Raw genomic sequence first — 16,103 nt, 5'->3', positions numbered from 1 at the left:
ACCATCTGAACGAGCTTGCTGGTAGGAACTATTCTAGGACTCCTCAGAAACTGTTTAATCTCAGACACCCCAGCCTTAGAGTCACTGTTGAGAGGGGGCTTTGGAGCTCTGAAGATCAGGTTTAAAATCCTGGATTAGAAGCCATTTCACCCTTACCCTACCTAGGTGAAGCTTATTCTTGCATGTTGCATCATTCACAATTGAATCTTGCAATGGGGAGTTGATGAATTTGTGCCGGAGGAGGAAGATGTGACTCCTGATGAGGTGATTAGCTTCGACCATGGTGTGGAGGCGTTCGAAAAGAAGCATGGAAGAACAAAAGGATGAACTGGGCTCAGGCAATGTGGGATAATAGAGGTCAGACAAGGATCTAAAGCAGAAGAACAAGAGGAAGAAGATAGAGGGAGCAACAGAAGCAAGGAAGAGGAATCACCTAGTTAGTATCATTGAACTATCCTTATTCAACCATGTTGGCTCTTAATAACTTGTACTGTACTGCCATTTGCTAGTAGCTAGGATAAACTGCCATTTGTTTCCTAGCTAGGACAAAACAATGTTAAGTGTGTGGTAAGATCACCACTAATGAGAAGTGGTGATCACATCTTTAGGCGTTTGCAACTAAACAGCGTGTTTAGGGCTGAAATTCGAGCCGAGTCGAGCCAGCTCGGCTCGACTCGCTAGAGCTCTTTTAGTTAACGAGCTAGCTCGACTCGACTTGTTACTATAACGAGCTCAAACCCAAGATTGGCTCGACTTGTATAACTCGCGAGCTGCCTCATTTAGCTTGTTAAGCTTGTTAAAGATATGAACATAAAACCTCAAATATGATAAAAATGATTATGTATATATTAAACATATACATCGCCAAACAATTGTAATTTTCTTGTAACGCATGAGTCTCTTGGGTGGCTGGGCCTTCAATTGTAGGGCCATGTGTTGTGTGCCTGGGATGCGGGGTGTTGAGTGGCTGGTCTTTTTTTGGATTGGGAGTGGCCGATCTTTTGTACCGATCCTAACGAGTTACACGAGTACTCGTGAGATTGACTCGTTTAACTCGCTCTATAAACGATCTTAAACTAAAGCTCGGCTCAACTCGTTATTCTTCGAATTCAAGTCAATTCGAGCCGAGTCACGAGCTACTCGTTTAGCTCGCGAGTTGCAGCCCTAAACGTGTTGCTTGTTTACCGACAACGGTGCAAGCAACCAAATAACGTGCTGACTAGTTGATTCCCTCATGCAGAAAACCTAATGTAGGTAACCAAACTACATGCATAGGTTGGTTTTTAGCATGCATCTGCCCAACTAGGCTCAACTGGGACAAGTATGTAAAATGCTAAAAAACAAAGATGTGAACCAAACACGCCCCAAAATGATATAGAGGCCGGGGTAATCATTGTTTTTTGAATAAAGAAAAACATACGTGTTTTACTCCTCTACTTCGGAAATAACTGACGTGTTTCTACTTTGAAGTAAATAAAACCGGGCCAGTTATTTCCGAAAGAAGGGAGTAGCATTTTGTTTAAAGAAATTTCGAGCGGCAGTGCAGCACTGGTTGAAATGGGGCTAAAAAACGCCAGAACCCGACGGCACGTTCCCCATTCCCCTTATCCAGAGGCGGCTCCCTCTCTTTCCCCTCTGTAAAACCCCTCGCGCAGACAGCGGCAATGGCGATGGCGTCGCCGCCAGCCTGCTCCCTCCTCCTCCCGGCCATTCCATCCGCGCCGGCCTACGCTAGTGTCCCACGAGCGCCCCGGTTCCTCACCTGCCCCCGCGCTGTAACGGCCCACCGACCCCTTCCCACGGCCTCCTCACCTAAGGTCGCGGCGCCCGCGGCCATCGAGATCCCAGAGGAGTACGCGGATGATGTCGAAGCGGTGAACATCGCGGTGGACGTCACTCAGGTGCGCTGTCTATTCCCATCCTGATTGTGTTTCCTGCTTCGTCAGAGTGGTATGGGAGGCCACTGAAGCCATTAAGATTTTGTATTATGGTCTAGGGGAAGTGGGGGTTCGCTGCATTGTTACGGAATATTTGGATACATTTTTGTAATACTTGATTAGACTGTGAACATCTTCTGTGGTCACCAAAAGCATGGATTTTAAATATCGATAGAGGCCCTATTTTACTCTCCGAAGCAATCTATGTGAGGGATATTGGGCTAAATCCCAGTTTATTCTGTCTATCCTGTTGATCAGCTAATTGGAAAGACCCCAATGGTATACCTAAATAATGTCGTTGAAGGTTGTGTTGCGAACATTGCCGCAAAGCTCGAGTACATGGGGCCTTGCCGAAGCGTCAAAGACAGGTATACATCGTTATCACACTATGTATTGGAGTGCTGTTTGTGCCGCTTCTCACTCAATATGTTTTCCAGGATTGCATTAAGCATGATTAGTGATGCAGAAGAGAAAGGATTAATTTCTCCAAACAAGGTTTGATTGTCCATATATGCTAAATTGTAAGAGTATTGTCACCATGAAGGTACTAAATTACGCAGATATTGTATACATTTGCAGACCATTTTGGTAGAACCAACTACTGGGAATACTGGTATAGGACTAGCTGCAGTAGCTGCTGCTAGAGGATACAAAATGATAGCAACTATGCCTTCATCGATAGATGTTGAGAGACGCATCCTTGTACGTGCATTTGGAGCAGATATTGTGTTAACTGATCCTACAACAGGACTAAAAGGAGCTGTTGACAAAGCTGAGGAAATAGTTTCGAAGACACCGAATGCATACATGTTTCAGCAATTCAACAATTCAGCTAACAGTGAGGTTGAGACTTCGGGCCATTATCATTTACTCATATGCTATCTGTGACACGGCACATGTGAAATTCATTTGCCAACTTCTTTAAATGATCTATTGAGAAACCACTTGGGTAATTACAGATCCACTTTCAAACCACAGGCCCAGAAATATGGGAGGACACACTGGGTACTGTTGACATACTTGTTGCGAGCATTGGGACTGGCGACACTATCACCGGCACTGGGCGCTACTTAAAAATGATGAATAGAGATATTAAGGTTTCTAATCTTACTCTCTCATCAAGTAGTTTCAGATTTTAAGAAAATTGCATTAAAATGTTATTGTGTCAACAACTTCACCCATTTTCTGCATATTTTTCCAATATTGTCGCATTACATCTTAATTCTTCTGCTGTCGTTGGTGGATGCTCTCGTTTACTCCATGCTTTAACTTTGTGAAGTGCTTAATGTGAGGAGATATGCAGCTCGTGTTTCCTGGAGGCCAAGGGCCAGTATAAATATACAAAGTACAGGCAGAAGTATACACAAACCCCCTTATAACAATGTTTAATATGATATCCTATACATTGAACTAGTATATGTCTACACTTGAGATCTGAGTGTTGCTCCATTGGCTAGAGGCACCCGTGCTCACACATCCCAGGCCTTAGTTGGAAATAGCTCACCGGTCTGCTACTAAATGTACTGCTTTACCATTTGCATATTTTGGAATTTAGGTGAATTTGCATGCACTACTATTTAACTTACATAAGCGTACAAGGCTGATATCAATATATCCATGATTCATATGATCTACAGATTTAGCATATGGCCTAACATTCCATAACCTGAAATTGTTTGACAGTGTTCATGTATTTTGTAGTCAAATTTAATATATTATAACATTTGTGTTGTCCTGTCATTATCAGGTCATCGGGGTAGAACCTGCTGAAACTAGTGTGATTTCTGGCGACAAGCCAGGTAAATTTAATAGCACTTAACAAATGGATGTATTTGAGATATGAGCTTATTGAATACAACTTCCTTGGAATTGACGCCTTAATGTCACAACAACAGGTTATATTCCAAGCATACTAGATGTTCAGCTCCTTGATGAGGTTGTGAAGGTCTGGAATGCAACTCTAGTATTCTGTTTATGTTTGCAGATTTAGTTGACTCTTCACAGTTCTTGTCAGCTGTTATGTTGATTATGGTTGTTGAACTTGCAGGTTACCACTGCAGAGGCAGTTGATGTTGCAAGGCTACTTGCACTAAAAGAGGGCTTGCTGGTAAGGAAGTGCACAACCAAATAGATTATTATCGAGTTATCAGTTTGGCATTCACATGGGTTGTTTGTTTTCACAGGTTGGCATTTCGTCAGGTGCTGCAGCAATTGCTGCTATAAACGTGGCCAAAAGACCTGAAAATGCTGGAAAGCTGATTGCGGTGAGATATTTCCGTTGATTTGAACATGTTGCCATTCTGGCATGGCTACCGGTTTATAGATGTCCTCCTATAACCCACTCACCAGATGGTTAATGACATGAATTTGCAGGTTATCTTCCCCAGCTTTGGAGAAAGATATATCTCTAGCATTTTGTTCCGGCCGATATACAACTCTGTTCGAAGAATGAGGAAGAGATGACTGACTTCACCCACTCCAAGAAAGACGGATCCGACAGGTTTCCACAGCATGACAAACATAACACATCAAGCAGGGCTGAGGTGTAGAATGCTCCGGCAGCAGAAGGGCACGGGTCGTAGAAGTTTGAAATATGGGCGGAGTTGCTGCCGAGTGGGCTGCAGGACTGCATGAACTTGGTTCCATAAAAACCCGAGGGAAGGGAAAATCATGAGTTGTTGTATACTGTATTATCTGCCTCAAACGTTTGGAACTCGGTGAAACATGCAGAGCTAGATGCGGTAGTTCGCTTAGGATCTTTGTTTGAGTAGTCTAGGGCCTGGAACAAACCAGACTTGTCATCTGATATTTGACTGATCTCACTAAATGGTCTCCTATCTTAGTTGGTGATTGGTTCGTTCAGATTGAGCTCGTGAGTTACTCCATCCGTCTGGAAATACTTGTCCTCGAAATGGTTGTATCTAAACTTATTTTAGTTATAGATACATCAATTTTATTCAATTTCTAGGACAAGTATTTCCGGACGGAGGGGGTACGTTTTTGGGTTCAAACAAATGGTTCTGAATATTGCATACTCTCTCCTTTGCGGTTTGTAGTATGAATCGTACTCCCTCCGTCCCAACTACTAAATCAAAGACAGTTATTTTGGGACAGCCACCAAGGTTATATCGTTAAAAAAATCTAACATTTGAAAATTTTAATGGTGTTTCGTTGTTGTTGTGATATATAACTTGCATTTTGTTCTGTCAAACTAACGATATTGAATACGAGTGATTTCTGTTACCTCTGCTGTTCTTTGTATTGTAATGTGTTCTTTGTACTATAGTGACAGTAAAGTTCTTTGTACTGTAATGACAGTTGATAGATTGAACATTTGTATTTACGTTCTTTGTATTGTAATGTGTTCTTTGTACTATAGTAACAGTTAAGTTCTTTGTACTGTAATGACAGTTAATAGATTGAACATTTGTACTCCCTCCGTTCCGAATTACTTGTCTTGGATTTGTCTAGATATAGATGTATCTAGACTTATTTTAGTGCTAAATACTTCCGTATCTAGACAAATCTAAGATAAATAATTTGGAACGAAGGGAGTAGTAAATACGTGCACGCATATCCTTCGGCTGCGGCTTAAGGCAATTAGGAGGCAATTAGGGTTGTTTGCCTCCTGTCGGCGGCACGGCAGGTCTATAATGACAGTTGATTAATAGATTGAATATTTGTTGTAAACCCGTACACGCATACCCTTCCGGTGCAACTTAAGGCAACTAGGGTTGCTCGCCTCCAATCGGCGCCACCGTAGGTCTATCCTGTCTCCTGTGGCCTTAGGCCATGGGGCGCGATGGATCTCGGCCCCTTGCCGGTAGGAGGGCTCCAACTCTGTTTTAGGTGTCTTTTTTTGTTTGTTTAGACTTTGTTTTTTGCTTAGAAGATGAGACAACAACAGTTCTCTGAAGATGAAATAATGTTCTCTCCGCCTAGCCCCGGCCTCGGCGGTGCGGCTAGCCTCACCGGAGGGCATGTGGAGATGTGTCTCCGGTGGAACCCATAGGATTTGGTTGGTGTTTGTCTTCAGTGGATCTGCTTACATTCGGGCTTCATTTGTCTACATTCGTGTGCCTGCATATTGCTATTCTGGTGCGCTGATCCTATGGGATTCTAGCATGATAATTTCTCGACTATCTACTAAACAAGGTTTGCCCAGCTCCAGTGATGAAGAGGTGATGACGGCGGCGCGCCTTCGACTCGCTATAGTGACTATAGATATTGCTAGGTGGTATATGGAACTGGACATTTTTTTTACTTCTGATGTTCTCAGCAGGACAGTTGATGGATAGATAGAAAGTTTCTGAAATAAAAGAGATGAATGAATTTCTATTTTTATTTTTAAGAAAGAAACGAACAAACCCAGTAGTACTGCAGATATAACAAAATAATCCAAAGTCCAAACGCTCATTCGTGGGACCCATCGGCAGGGACCGATTTGGCGGCGCGGGTTCCTGATTTCTCTAGCTCGCCGAGGCGCCGACGAAGGCCTGCACCCTGCAGCAAAGCCAGCCACTACCGCAGCGAAGGCCCCGGCGACGGCATAGACTACCTACCTTCCTACGCCCGCGCGGCCGCCTCTGTCGCTGCAGCCGCCCCGCAACTCTCCAGCGGTGATTCGGTCGAGCCGAACATGTCGGCGTCCGATATGCCCGACGAGCTGTGGGCGCGCGTCCTGGAGCTCGGCGCCGCCTCCGCCGCGCTGGGGTTCCGCGACCTCTGCTGCCTCGCCATCGCCTCGCGCCGCCTCCGCCGCCTCTCCCTCCACCCCTCCCTCTGGTCGGCGCTCCTCTCCCGCGACTTCCCCTCCCAATCCCAGCCTTCCTCCTCTTCGCAGCAGCAGCAGCCCGATCCCAAATCCCTCTACAGGACCAAGTAGTTTCCCGTCCCCGCCTCTTCGTTCAGATTATTTATTTATTCCCCCGTCTGAGCGCGTGACTTGTGCTCCGCTGCAGGTTCGAGAGGCACAAGCTGCGGATGGCGGAGGCGAGGCGGCGGGCGGTGTACGAGGCGGAGGGGCGGGTGGTGGCGTGCCGGAGGCGTCTCACGGAGCTGGAGGAGTCGATGTGCGCCGAGGGGGATAGGATGAAGGCCACCGCGCAGGAGCTGGACAGCCTCGAGAGGGTCAGGTTGGTTCTGATTCCTCACCTGTGTTTTCTCTTCTAGAGTGAATTTCGCTCTTGATGCTATAAATCATATGCGATGTGGTAACCGGAAACAGCAAATTACCTAAGTAGCTAATGCAGAGGGTAGAAAGACGCTTGGTATTATCTGAAGTTGGCACGTTGGGAATGACAATTATCCAATTATCCCCTAATATAATTGGTCCTGAACTGGCCGTAGCATGTATAGGCAACAGTAGGTATTGCTCAAGACAGATGCTGGCATGATCCATTGAGCTACTTCTCTACACATAAGCTGGACTGAGATTGTCCCGCCCTTCCAATTTAAGGCCTCTTATACGCCACCCATTATCAAACAGCCCCTTGTACCCCTGTCTAGCAGCCAAGACTTGCTCTGAAGTCGGAGTGATAGCTTCCATGTTTATTTGAGCTGCTTATCTGTGCAAGAGCTGGTCCGACGTAGTCTCTTGGCTCAAACATTCAACAATAAACAGCTGCTTTTGCTGCCTTTAGACCTGAAAAGGGAAAATTATCTCACATCAATGCTCTATGGTTGTTATAACTTGGAATGATCCATTAAATTTAGAAGCATCTTTTTTATTTGGTTGTATGTATCAGGGTAAAAAACCACTGTTTACAATTTTAGTTGACGGAGTGCGGAACAATTGTACTCCCTCCGTTCCTAAATATAAGTCTTTTTAGAGATTCCACTACAAATTACATACGGATGTATATAGACATATTTTAGAGTGTAGGTTCACTCATTTTGCTCCGTATGTAGTCCATAGTGGAATCTCTAGAAAGACTTATATTTTAGGAATGGAGGAAGTACCTTATTTGGCAACATTCTGGCCTGTTCTGGTTGTGCATTAACATGAAAACAAAGTTAAATGATACCTATTGTAAATAATGGGTAGTGTTGAGTTGTCACGTTCTGCACATGTGTTGTCATTGTTTCTGTTGTAACTTCACATCCTAGTCTTTAGGCCTTATTATCCTGAGCATGATCCAAGCATGCAGGATCCACGTCTCTCTCCCATGTATATGTACCATGGCACTCAGTGAATATAAGGTGTGCGTCAATCATTCTTCAACTTGGTAATTAGAACCATGTCAACCAGCCCCACTCACTCCTCCTTTGAGACCCTTCCTTCCTGTCACCAGCGAGGGCGGCGAGCTTCCCGCCGCAGCCCTTTCTGCTGACGCTGCTGTGCGCCCATGCGCTCCGGCTACCGAGGATCTTTCCCAGACGGTTGGTCTTCCACTTTCTGCCCTCCCCCAGGCCGCCTCCTCTTCGGTTGCTCTCTGCTGCCGCCGACCCTTCCTCCTCCATCCCGTCCATCTACGGGCTGAACATCATTGGTGTTATTGACTTCACGTTGGCTCTTGACAGCACCAATTTCTCCCGATGGCGTTCTTTCATCAACATGTTACTCAGCTGCTACCATGCACGCAACCACGTCCAGGTGGGCACTGCTGACCGGCTCTCTAATCCGATCTGGAGAGACGACGACGACACCATAGTGATGTGGTTCTTCACCACCATTTTCGGGGACCTCGACATTGTCGCCCCAGTTGACTCGGCGGCGTACACAATTTGGACTCTCCTCCACGAGTACTTTGAAGCAGGAGTTACGGCCGACTGTCTGCGGCTATTTGTCCATCAACGAGTATTGTGGACGCCTATAAGGCATCTCTATGGCTCTTTCCGACATCCAGTCATCGATCAGCTACTGCACACTTACATTGCAGATGCTTGACGAACTCGAAAAGAAATTCGAGATGCAGGCCGCGATTCTCCAATTGACCGCCCCCTGCCTACCTTTGTTCAAGACTGTTCATGCCTTGTTCTCGCCGGAATCTCCATCAACAAGCGCGCCTGTGCAGAGGGCTCGCAGTTCCTTGCCGTCCACTCCGACGATGACCGCGGCGATTGTGGCGCCGATTGTGGCGGTGCTCGATAGGGCGACCGGGCTCCCAACGGTGACGGTGGCCTTGGGCATGGTCACGGAGATGCTCCCGGTGGTCGCAGCGCTGGGCAGTAGCCCTCGCTCAGTTACTTTGCTCATATAGGATGCCCTTCCCTCCACCACTCGGTTACTTTGCTCATATAGGATGCCCTTCCCTCCACCCCGCGCACCCTAGATACGATCCAACTCTACTGGGGTCTTCGGTCCTCAGACCTGGCATCCAACACGCCTATCCGGTGATGTACCCGGTGCACCGGCTCTGCCTACGCTCGCTCCCTACAGGACCACGCCGCCATGTTCCATGTTGCACCAAGCCACGACTTGCCCTTTCCTCCTCAACCCGAGTGGTTCATGGACATGGGGGTGGCCTCACACGCCGTAACAACCCAGGTATATTGACCTTGTCTTATTCCCCTTTAGCTCGTTCTACTAGTCATATCGTTGTTGGCAAAACGTCTTCCAATCATTGGTACCGGCAATGCTCACCCCCTCTGCGACCGTTCCATCTCTCCCAATCTTGTCAAAAAAATAGTTTATGCTCGCAAATTTACTCGTGACAATCTATGTCAGTTGAGCTTCATCCTTTTAGCTTTTGCGTGATGGATCTACCAACCAGGGCAAATCTTCAATAGCCACGGCGACTTATATTTCTTCTTCAACAATAATAACGGTGCATCATCATTAGCACTCACCGTCTCCTCGTAGGGCCTATGGCACCGATGGCTCGGCCTTCTCGGTTCTGCTACTATGGCTCAAGTGGAACCGATGCCTTCTCACTTATGCCTTCTCACAAAAGCCACTCAATTGAACGTAGATTGTCATGAGGAAATTTGCGAACTAAAATTAGTTTTTTTTCACAAGACTGGGAAAGATGAGGATGGAAAAGGGGGGTGAGGCATGCCCCATTGCCGATTGCGATATGACTAGCAGAGCGAGCTAAAGGAGAATAAGATGAGGTCAATATACCTGGGCCTGACGACGTGCGAGGCCGCCCCCTTGTCCATGAACCACTCAAGTTGAGGAGGAAAGGCCGAGCCATGGCTTGGTGCAGCATGGAACATGGTGGCGTGGTCCCATCCGTAGGAAGCGGGCGTAGGTGGAGCTGATGCATCGCGGTACATCACCGGATAGGCGTGGTGCTGGACGCTTGGGCGAGGACCTGACAGAGTTGGGCAGTATCCATGGAGCATGGGGTGGAGGGAAGGGCATCCCCATATGAACAAAGTAGTCGAGCCAGGGTTGTTGCCCAGTGTTGCGATCACCGTGAGCACGACCACCGCCGCCGTTGGGGGCTCGGTCGCGCTGCTACTTCGCTCCTATGGGATGCCCTCCAAACCGCCCAACTCTGCTGGGGTCTTTGGTCCTCGCCCCGGCGTCCAACACCACGCCTATCTGGTGATGTATCCCGGTGCATCGGCTCCGCCTACGCCCGCTCCCTATAGGACCATGTTGTCATATTCCATGTTCCACCAAGCCACGGCTCGGCCTTCTCTCCTAATCACGAGTGGTTCGTGGAAACGGGGGTGGGCTTGCATGTCGCCAACTACCCAGGTATATTGACCTAGTCTTATTCCCTTAGCTCATTCTGCTAGTCATATTGTTGTCGGCAAAATGGCTTCCAGTCATTGCTACCGGCAATGCTCAATCCCTCCTTGACCGTTCCATCTCTCCCATATACCCATCTCTCCCAATCTTGTTAGAAACTTAGTTTATGTTCGCAAATTTACTGGTGACGATCTATGGTCAGTTGAGTTTGATCCTTTTGTCTTTTGCGTGATGGACCTAGCAACCAGAGCAATTCTTCTGAGGGGCAATAGCCACGGCGACTTGTAACCCTTCTCTAGCAAAAGCAAGACGCATCATCAGCAGCACTCACCTCCTCGTAGGACACCTATAGTCCCGATGGCTCGGCCATCCCGGTGATGCTACTATGGCTCATTTTCCCTTGGTGCCATAGGTCCTACGATGAGACGGTGACTGATGTTGATGGTGCGCCACCGTTATTGCCGAAGAAGGGATACAAGTCGCCGTGGATATTGCACCTCAGAAGAATTGCCCTGGTTGCTAGGTCCTTCTCGCAAAAGCCAAAAGGATCTAACTCAACTGAACGTATATTATCATGAGTAAATTTGCGAATAGAAAATTATTATTTTGACAAGATTGGGAGAGATGAGGATGGAACAGTCAGGGAGGGGAGGGGGGAAAAGTGTGCCCCATTGCCGGCCATGATATGACTAGCAAAGCGAGCTAAAGGGGAATAAGACGAGGTTAATATACCTGGGTTGTTGGCGGCGTGTGAGGCCACCCCCTGTCCATGAACCACTCGGGTTGAGGAGGAAAGGCCGAGCCATGTCTTGGTGCAGCATGGAACATGGCGGCATGGTCCCATCTGTAGGGAGCAGGCATAAGTGGAACCGATGGATTGGGGTACATCACCGGATAGGCGTGGTGTTGGATGCCTGGGCAAGGATCGAGGACCCTGACAGAGTTAGGCGATGAATATGGAGCGCGGGGCAGAGGGAAGGGCATCCCCATATGAACGAAGTAGCCGAGCCAGGGTTGCTGCCCAGCGCTGTGACCAGGGCCGCCGCCACAGTTTGCACTGAGCTGGCCGCCACAGCCGCTGTTGGGAGGCCGGTCACCCTGTCGAAGCACCACCACGATCGTCGTTGGAGTGGATTGCGAGCCCTCCGCATGGGCACGCTTGTAGATGGAGATTTTTGGCAATGATGAGGCATGAATAGGCTTGAGCGAAGGCAGGCAGATGAATGGGCTCGAGCATCCGCAGTGTAAGCGTGCGGTCGTTGACCGGCGACTGGACGTCAAAAAGAGCCGTGGTGATACCTTGTAGGCATCGGCAATACTCGTTGATGGACAAATCACAGTGGACAATTGCCCAGAACTCCTGCTCGAGGTGCATGGTGAGGCTAGCGTCGCTATCGAAGAAGTACTAGTACTTGTGGAGGTGACTCCAGATCGTGTACGCCGTCGACTCAGCCGGAGCGATGATGTCGAGGAGGTCCTCGACAATGGCGGCTAAGAAAACACATCACTATGGTGTTGTCGTCCTCACGCCAGACCGGATCGGAGAGTAGGTCAGCATCGTCTACCTGGATGTGGTTGTGTAAATGGTAGCGGGTGAGCAACATATTGTGAAGGAATGCTAGCGGGAGAAATTGATGTTGTCGAGAGCCAGCTTGAAGTCCGGTGATGTTTAGCCCGTGGATGGAAGGGATGGACCGGCGGCAGCAGGGAGCGACACAAGAGGAAGCGGGCTGGAGGGGTTTGGTCGGAGGGCAGAAAGTGGAAGACTAGCCGTTTGGGAAAGATCATCGGTAGTTGGAGCAAGAGGGCGAGCATTAGCATCACTAGCAGAAAGGTCCATGGCGGGGAGCTCGCCGTCCTCGCTGGTGATGGGAAGGGTCTCAGAGGAGTGAGTGGGACTGGTCGACATTGCTCTGATTACCAAGTTGAAGAATGATTCACGCACACCTTGTATTCCGTGAGTGCCATGGTACATATGCATGGGAGAGAGACATGGATCCTACATGCATGGATCACGCTCAGGGTAAGGCCTAAAGGCTAGGACGTGAAGTTACAACACATATACGGAACGTGACAACTCAACATTCAGTCCAATACAACCATATCTGACAAAGTAGAACACCAAGAAACATGTAGATATTCAGTCCAATACAACCATATCTGACAAAGTAGAACACCAAGAAACATGTAGATATTCAGTCCAATACAACCATATCTGACAAACTAGACTGCAGTGACCCCTTCACCATTTCTTACATGCATTTAGGTTTTTGTTAAACCTACCCCAACTTGTTTGGGACTAGAGGCTTTGTTGTTGCTCCTGTTGCCGCTGCTGTTGTTGTTTATTTAGGTTTTTGTTAAAGGTGTTGCTTCAGTGGCTCGAGCAACCGTCATGTCGTATGAAGGAGACAAGACAAATACAAACTTGTGAAGCAGCTCATTAGGAATTTAGGATAATGGACAATGCTTATGAATGCAATCGGCTTTGTTTTAACTTTTAAGTATTGATGTCTTAACATGCTTGTACAGAGTTAAAAAACAAGGTTTATTTATAGTTCAGCAGGCAATAAGCTATACAAAATACTCCATTATCTGCTCACCTGACAAAAACAAATAATCTCTGCAATCCTTCTCAGCCAGGGAAACTGAAGGTTTAGACATCAGTATAAGAATACATCTTTTTTGTGATTTTTTACTTATTCTGGTATGTTTCAGCACTCCTCATCAGTATATACTGATATTCCAATTTATTGTTGTCGTGAGATGTTGACAGAAGAGCTTCGGTGGCATTAAACGTGTGGCAACCACAAGTTGTTCATGGGCGTCAGAAACAGTTGGTTCAGCAATGCACTGTTCCTGTTGATTCTCGTCTTAGTGCTCTACACATGGAGCTGAAAGTTTGTAAGCAACAAATAGCAACTTACAAGAATGCTTACGTATGTCATCTTCGATTTTGGTAAAATTGCAAATGGTTGACAAGGCTAGCCCTCACCATAGTTGTGCTTTTGGTTCTTTGCTAGAACAAGGAGAAGCTCAAGTTGAATGAGTATGAGGAAGCATTGAGACGAGTTAAATATCATCCTATGCAGAATAGTAGTGATACAAGCGCATCTGGTAATGAGCCACAAGCAAAGCGGAAGAGACTGAAGTAAGACCCATTGTTCACCATCGGATCTTCATTTGCCTCAAGGTACGGCTAAGTAGCTGTCCGTAGCTCTTGATAGCCTCGGCCATATTATGTTTCCTTTTATGCCATTTCTTATTAGAATTTGCATTCGCGTTCACCCTCGGCACATTTTGCTTTCAAGATAGAAGAGCATCGTGTCTCACTTGCACGTACATAGTTCATTATTAGCATAGTTCGAATGGATAACCGGCAACGAGGAAGATATGTGGCCTTTCGGAACTGTTCACAGTATCAGTTTTTTTCCCAACTTTTTGTGCAGATAAAGGCATCCGCAGTGCAGCAAGTGTCAAGATATTCGTTTCGGGGAAAAGAGTCCAAATGCACTGTGGATTCTTCGTCGGTTCATTTGTTTGGGCATGTGTGCGCACATGATGTAGTACGTGGCATTGTTCCTTTCCAGGCAGAATGAACGAATGAAGCTCGACTGATCCCTTCCAATTGCCGAAAGAATCTTATCCTTTTCTTTTGGCGGCAAAAAGGCTATTTCCCCACCAATTGCTGCCGAGAGAATGTTATTCCCATCGAATGTGTACCGTGCAGCCGCCAGCTACTCCGTGTGGACGCCAGCTATTTTCAGAGCAGAATAGTCCGGCCCTGGTGCTTGCCCGTCACGAAATTGTGGGCGGTCGACTATTCTATCTACAGAAGAAGGACGACTGGTCCGATTGGATTTCTTCAGCTGACCGTTGGTTTCTAGAGAGCGTACTGTATGAAACTGTTGGCTCGGTGCTCTTCATGTTGCCTTGCGTTTCGGGTTTGGAGATGTGTGTTAAGTACTCCCTCTGTTTCTAAATATAAGTCTTTTTAGAGATTTTACTAAGGACTACATACGAAGCAAAATGGGTGAATCTACACTTAAAACATGTCTATATACATTTGTATATAGTTTGTATTGAAATCCTATAAAGACTTATATTTAGGAATGGAGGTGGTATAACTCATTCATTTGTATCCTAGTACTAAGCGGTCAGCTACTCTTAAAAGGATCCTCGTCCATGACGAGTGATGAGCAGCCTCTGTAAACCTTTTGTGACTCTTAATTTGGATTTTTGACTTAAGATTCATCATTCACTCGGCCTCGATACCATCTGAGAAGTTATTAGAATATGTCAGCCAGTTGACCAAAGAGCCTCAATTAACTAGAAAAACAATAGACGGTGCACGTACAACGTTCCACACATGTCGTGCGAGGCGGCGGCGGAGAAGGGTCGCCGGTCGTGAGGCGGCAAGGCCGGCATAGCACGCACCCGGTAGCGATGCCGAAGGCCACGAAGCAGGTTGCTGTCAGGCACAGCAAAGCCGAAATAATCACTCGTCACGCGTCGGACGTGAGAGCATCTACAGCGCCCTGACCCCTCAAACGCCCGCAGACACCTAGCACATCTTAAATTTGCCTCTTTACATCCATGTATCTCATATCCAATATCCTATATCCATACTACGCATGCACGTGATGAACTACTCTACGTGATCAAACAATGTACAAAGAAATCGGCATGAAACGGAGAATGAAATGCACATAAACTCACTTTACATCATCCAAAAGATCGGCACAGTTCATCGTCGGACAAGTTCAAACAGTAAAAATGATAATCAAACATAAATAGAGACCTTCTTCACCACTTCCTTGCCGCCGGCTCTTTGCCCTTCCGATCTCTGGCGCTGTTGTAGGAGTCCACGGCTGATGGAGGATCGTTCGATTCGTCGGATGAGGAGACGTGGTCGTCGGAGGAGGAGGAGGAGGAGTTGACGATGACGAGGCCCTTGAGGCGCTGGATGACTCGGTCCTGCTGGCGTCTGAGCTTGGCCAACCGAGCCGCCTCCGCTGCCTTCTCTGTCGCCTCCTGCTCGGACTGCTCGATGGCAAGCCGGAGAGCCTTCGCATTCTTCCGGCGGAGCCGCCGAGCGTCCTTCTCCGCCGCCGTAAGCGATCGGCGGTAGACCCACTGGAGGAGCCGCTCGTCCTCGTCGGGCTCCGCCGGCCCACGCCGGCGACGGACAGAGCTCTCCACAGCATCCCTCTCCCTTGCCCGCTGCCTCTCGCGCAAGGTGGCGGGCGCCTCCAACTCCGGCGTGCGCGTGCGAGTCGGCGGGGCATGCACAAGCACCCACAGCTGCCCACGAAGGGGGCAGACGGCGGGGCGAGAGGACGGCGTAGGGGAGGCGTGGATAGCGCCGGCCGCCTGTCGGAGCTGCCCATGGGCCAGGAGGGGCCAGCGCCGGTGTCCGAGATGCGCCAACGGGGAAGCGGCGGCTGCGGCGAGGCTGCAGATCTAGAGTTGCCCCCGGTGTCCACCTTGGACCGCTCCAAGGCGATGCGGAGGGCAAGCTCGTA

At 47.9% G+C, this 16,103-nt stretch overlaps 2 protein-coding genes across 3 annotated transcripts; both read left to right on the top strand.

The window, feature by feature from the left end:
- Positions 1–1,584: 1,584 nt before the first annotated feature.
- Positions 1,585–4,785, top strand: LOC123062394 (cysteine synthase). The gene is made up of 10 exons (XM_044485886.1): positions 1,585–1,901; positions 2,196–2,305; positions 2,375–2,432; positions 2,517–2,780; positions 2,897–3,034; positions 3,685–3,736; positions 3,833–3,882; positions 3,985–4,044; positions 4,121–4,201; positions 4,311–4,785. The coding sequence occupies exons 1-10, from the start codon at positions 1,665–1,667 to the stop codon at positions 4,398–4,400; spliced, it is 1,140 nt and encodes a 379-aa protein (XP_044341821.1). The 5' UTR covers positions 1,585–1,664; the 3' UTR covers positions 4,401–4,785.
- Positions 4,786–6,362: 1,577 nt separating this feature from the next.
- LOC123062397 (F-box protein SKIP24) lies at positions 6,363–14,839 on the top strand. 2 transcript variants are annotated; one of them, XR_006429651.1, is made up of 5 exons: positions 6,363–6,818; positions 6,899–7,072; positions 13,355–13,482; positions 13,602–13,771; positions 14,028–14,839. XR_006429651.1 is itself a non-coding variant. In XM_044485887.1 (5 exons), the coding sequence occupies exons 1-4, from the start codon at positions 6,577–6,579 to the stop codon at positions 13,731–13,733; spliced, it is 711 nt and encodes a 236-aa protein (XP_044341822.1). In that variant the 5' UTR covers positions 6,371–6,576; the 3' UTR covers positions 13,734–13,771; positions 14,028–14,839. The 2 variants fall into 2 exon arrangements, 1 of the variants encoding a protein (XP_044341822.1); XM_044485887.1 differs by having other exon boundaries at positions 6,371–6,818; positions 13,355–13,517.
- Positions 14,840–16,103: the final 1,264 nt, after the last annotated feature.

The sequence above is a fragment of the Triticum aestivum genome, chromosome 3A (assembly GCF_018294505.1).
Source record: "Triticum aestivum cultivar Chinese Spring chromosome 3A, IWGSC CS RefSeq v2.1, whole genome shotgun sequence".
NCBI classification, from domain to species: Eukaryota; Viridiplantae; Streptophyta; class Magnoliopsida; order Poales; family Poaceae; genus Triticum; species Triticum aestivum.
This window is presented reverse-complemented; position numbering and strand designations above follow the sequence as displayed.

What these genes read in the sequence shown, in the direction of transcription:
- LOC123062394 (XM_044485886.1), top strand. Translation starts at nt 1,665, where the DNA reads ATGGCGATGGCGTCGCCGCCAGCCTGCTCCCTCCTCCTCCCGGCCATT. An exon ending in GATTTCTGGCGACAAGCCAG is followed by an intron (nt 3,737 to 3,832) that starts GTAAATTTAATA and finishes TCACAACAACAG; the next exon opens with GTTATATTCCAAGCATACTA. An exon ending in TCCTTGATGAGGTTGTGAAG is followed by an intron (nt 3,883 to 3,984) that starts GTCTGGAATGCA and finishes TTGAACTTGCAG; the next exon opens with GTTACCACTGCAGAGGCAGT.
- LOC123062397 (XM_044485887.1), top strand. Translation starts at nt 6,577, where the DNA reads ATGTCGGCGTCCGATATGCCCGACGAGCTGTGGGCGCGCGTCCTGGAG. An exon ending in AAATCCCTCTACAGGACCAA is followed by an intron (nt 6,819 to 6,898) that starts GTAGTTTCCCGT and finishes GCTCCGCTGCAG; the next exon opens with GTTCGAGAGGCACAAGCTGC. An exon ending in GACAGCCTCGAGAGGGTCAG is followed by an intron (nt 7,073 to 13,354) that starts GTTGGTTCTGAT and finishes AGATGTTGACAG; the next exon opens with AAGAGCTTCGGTGGCATTAA.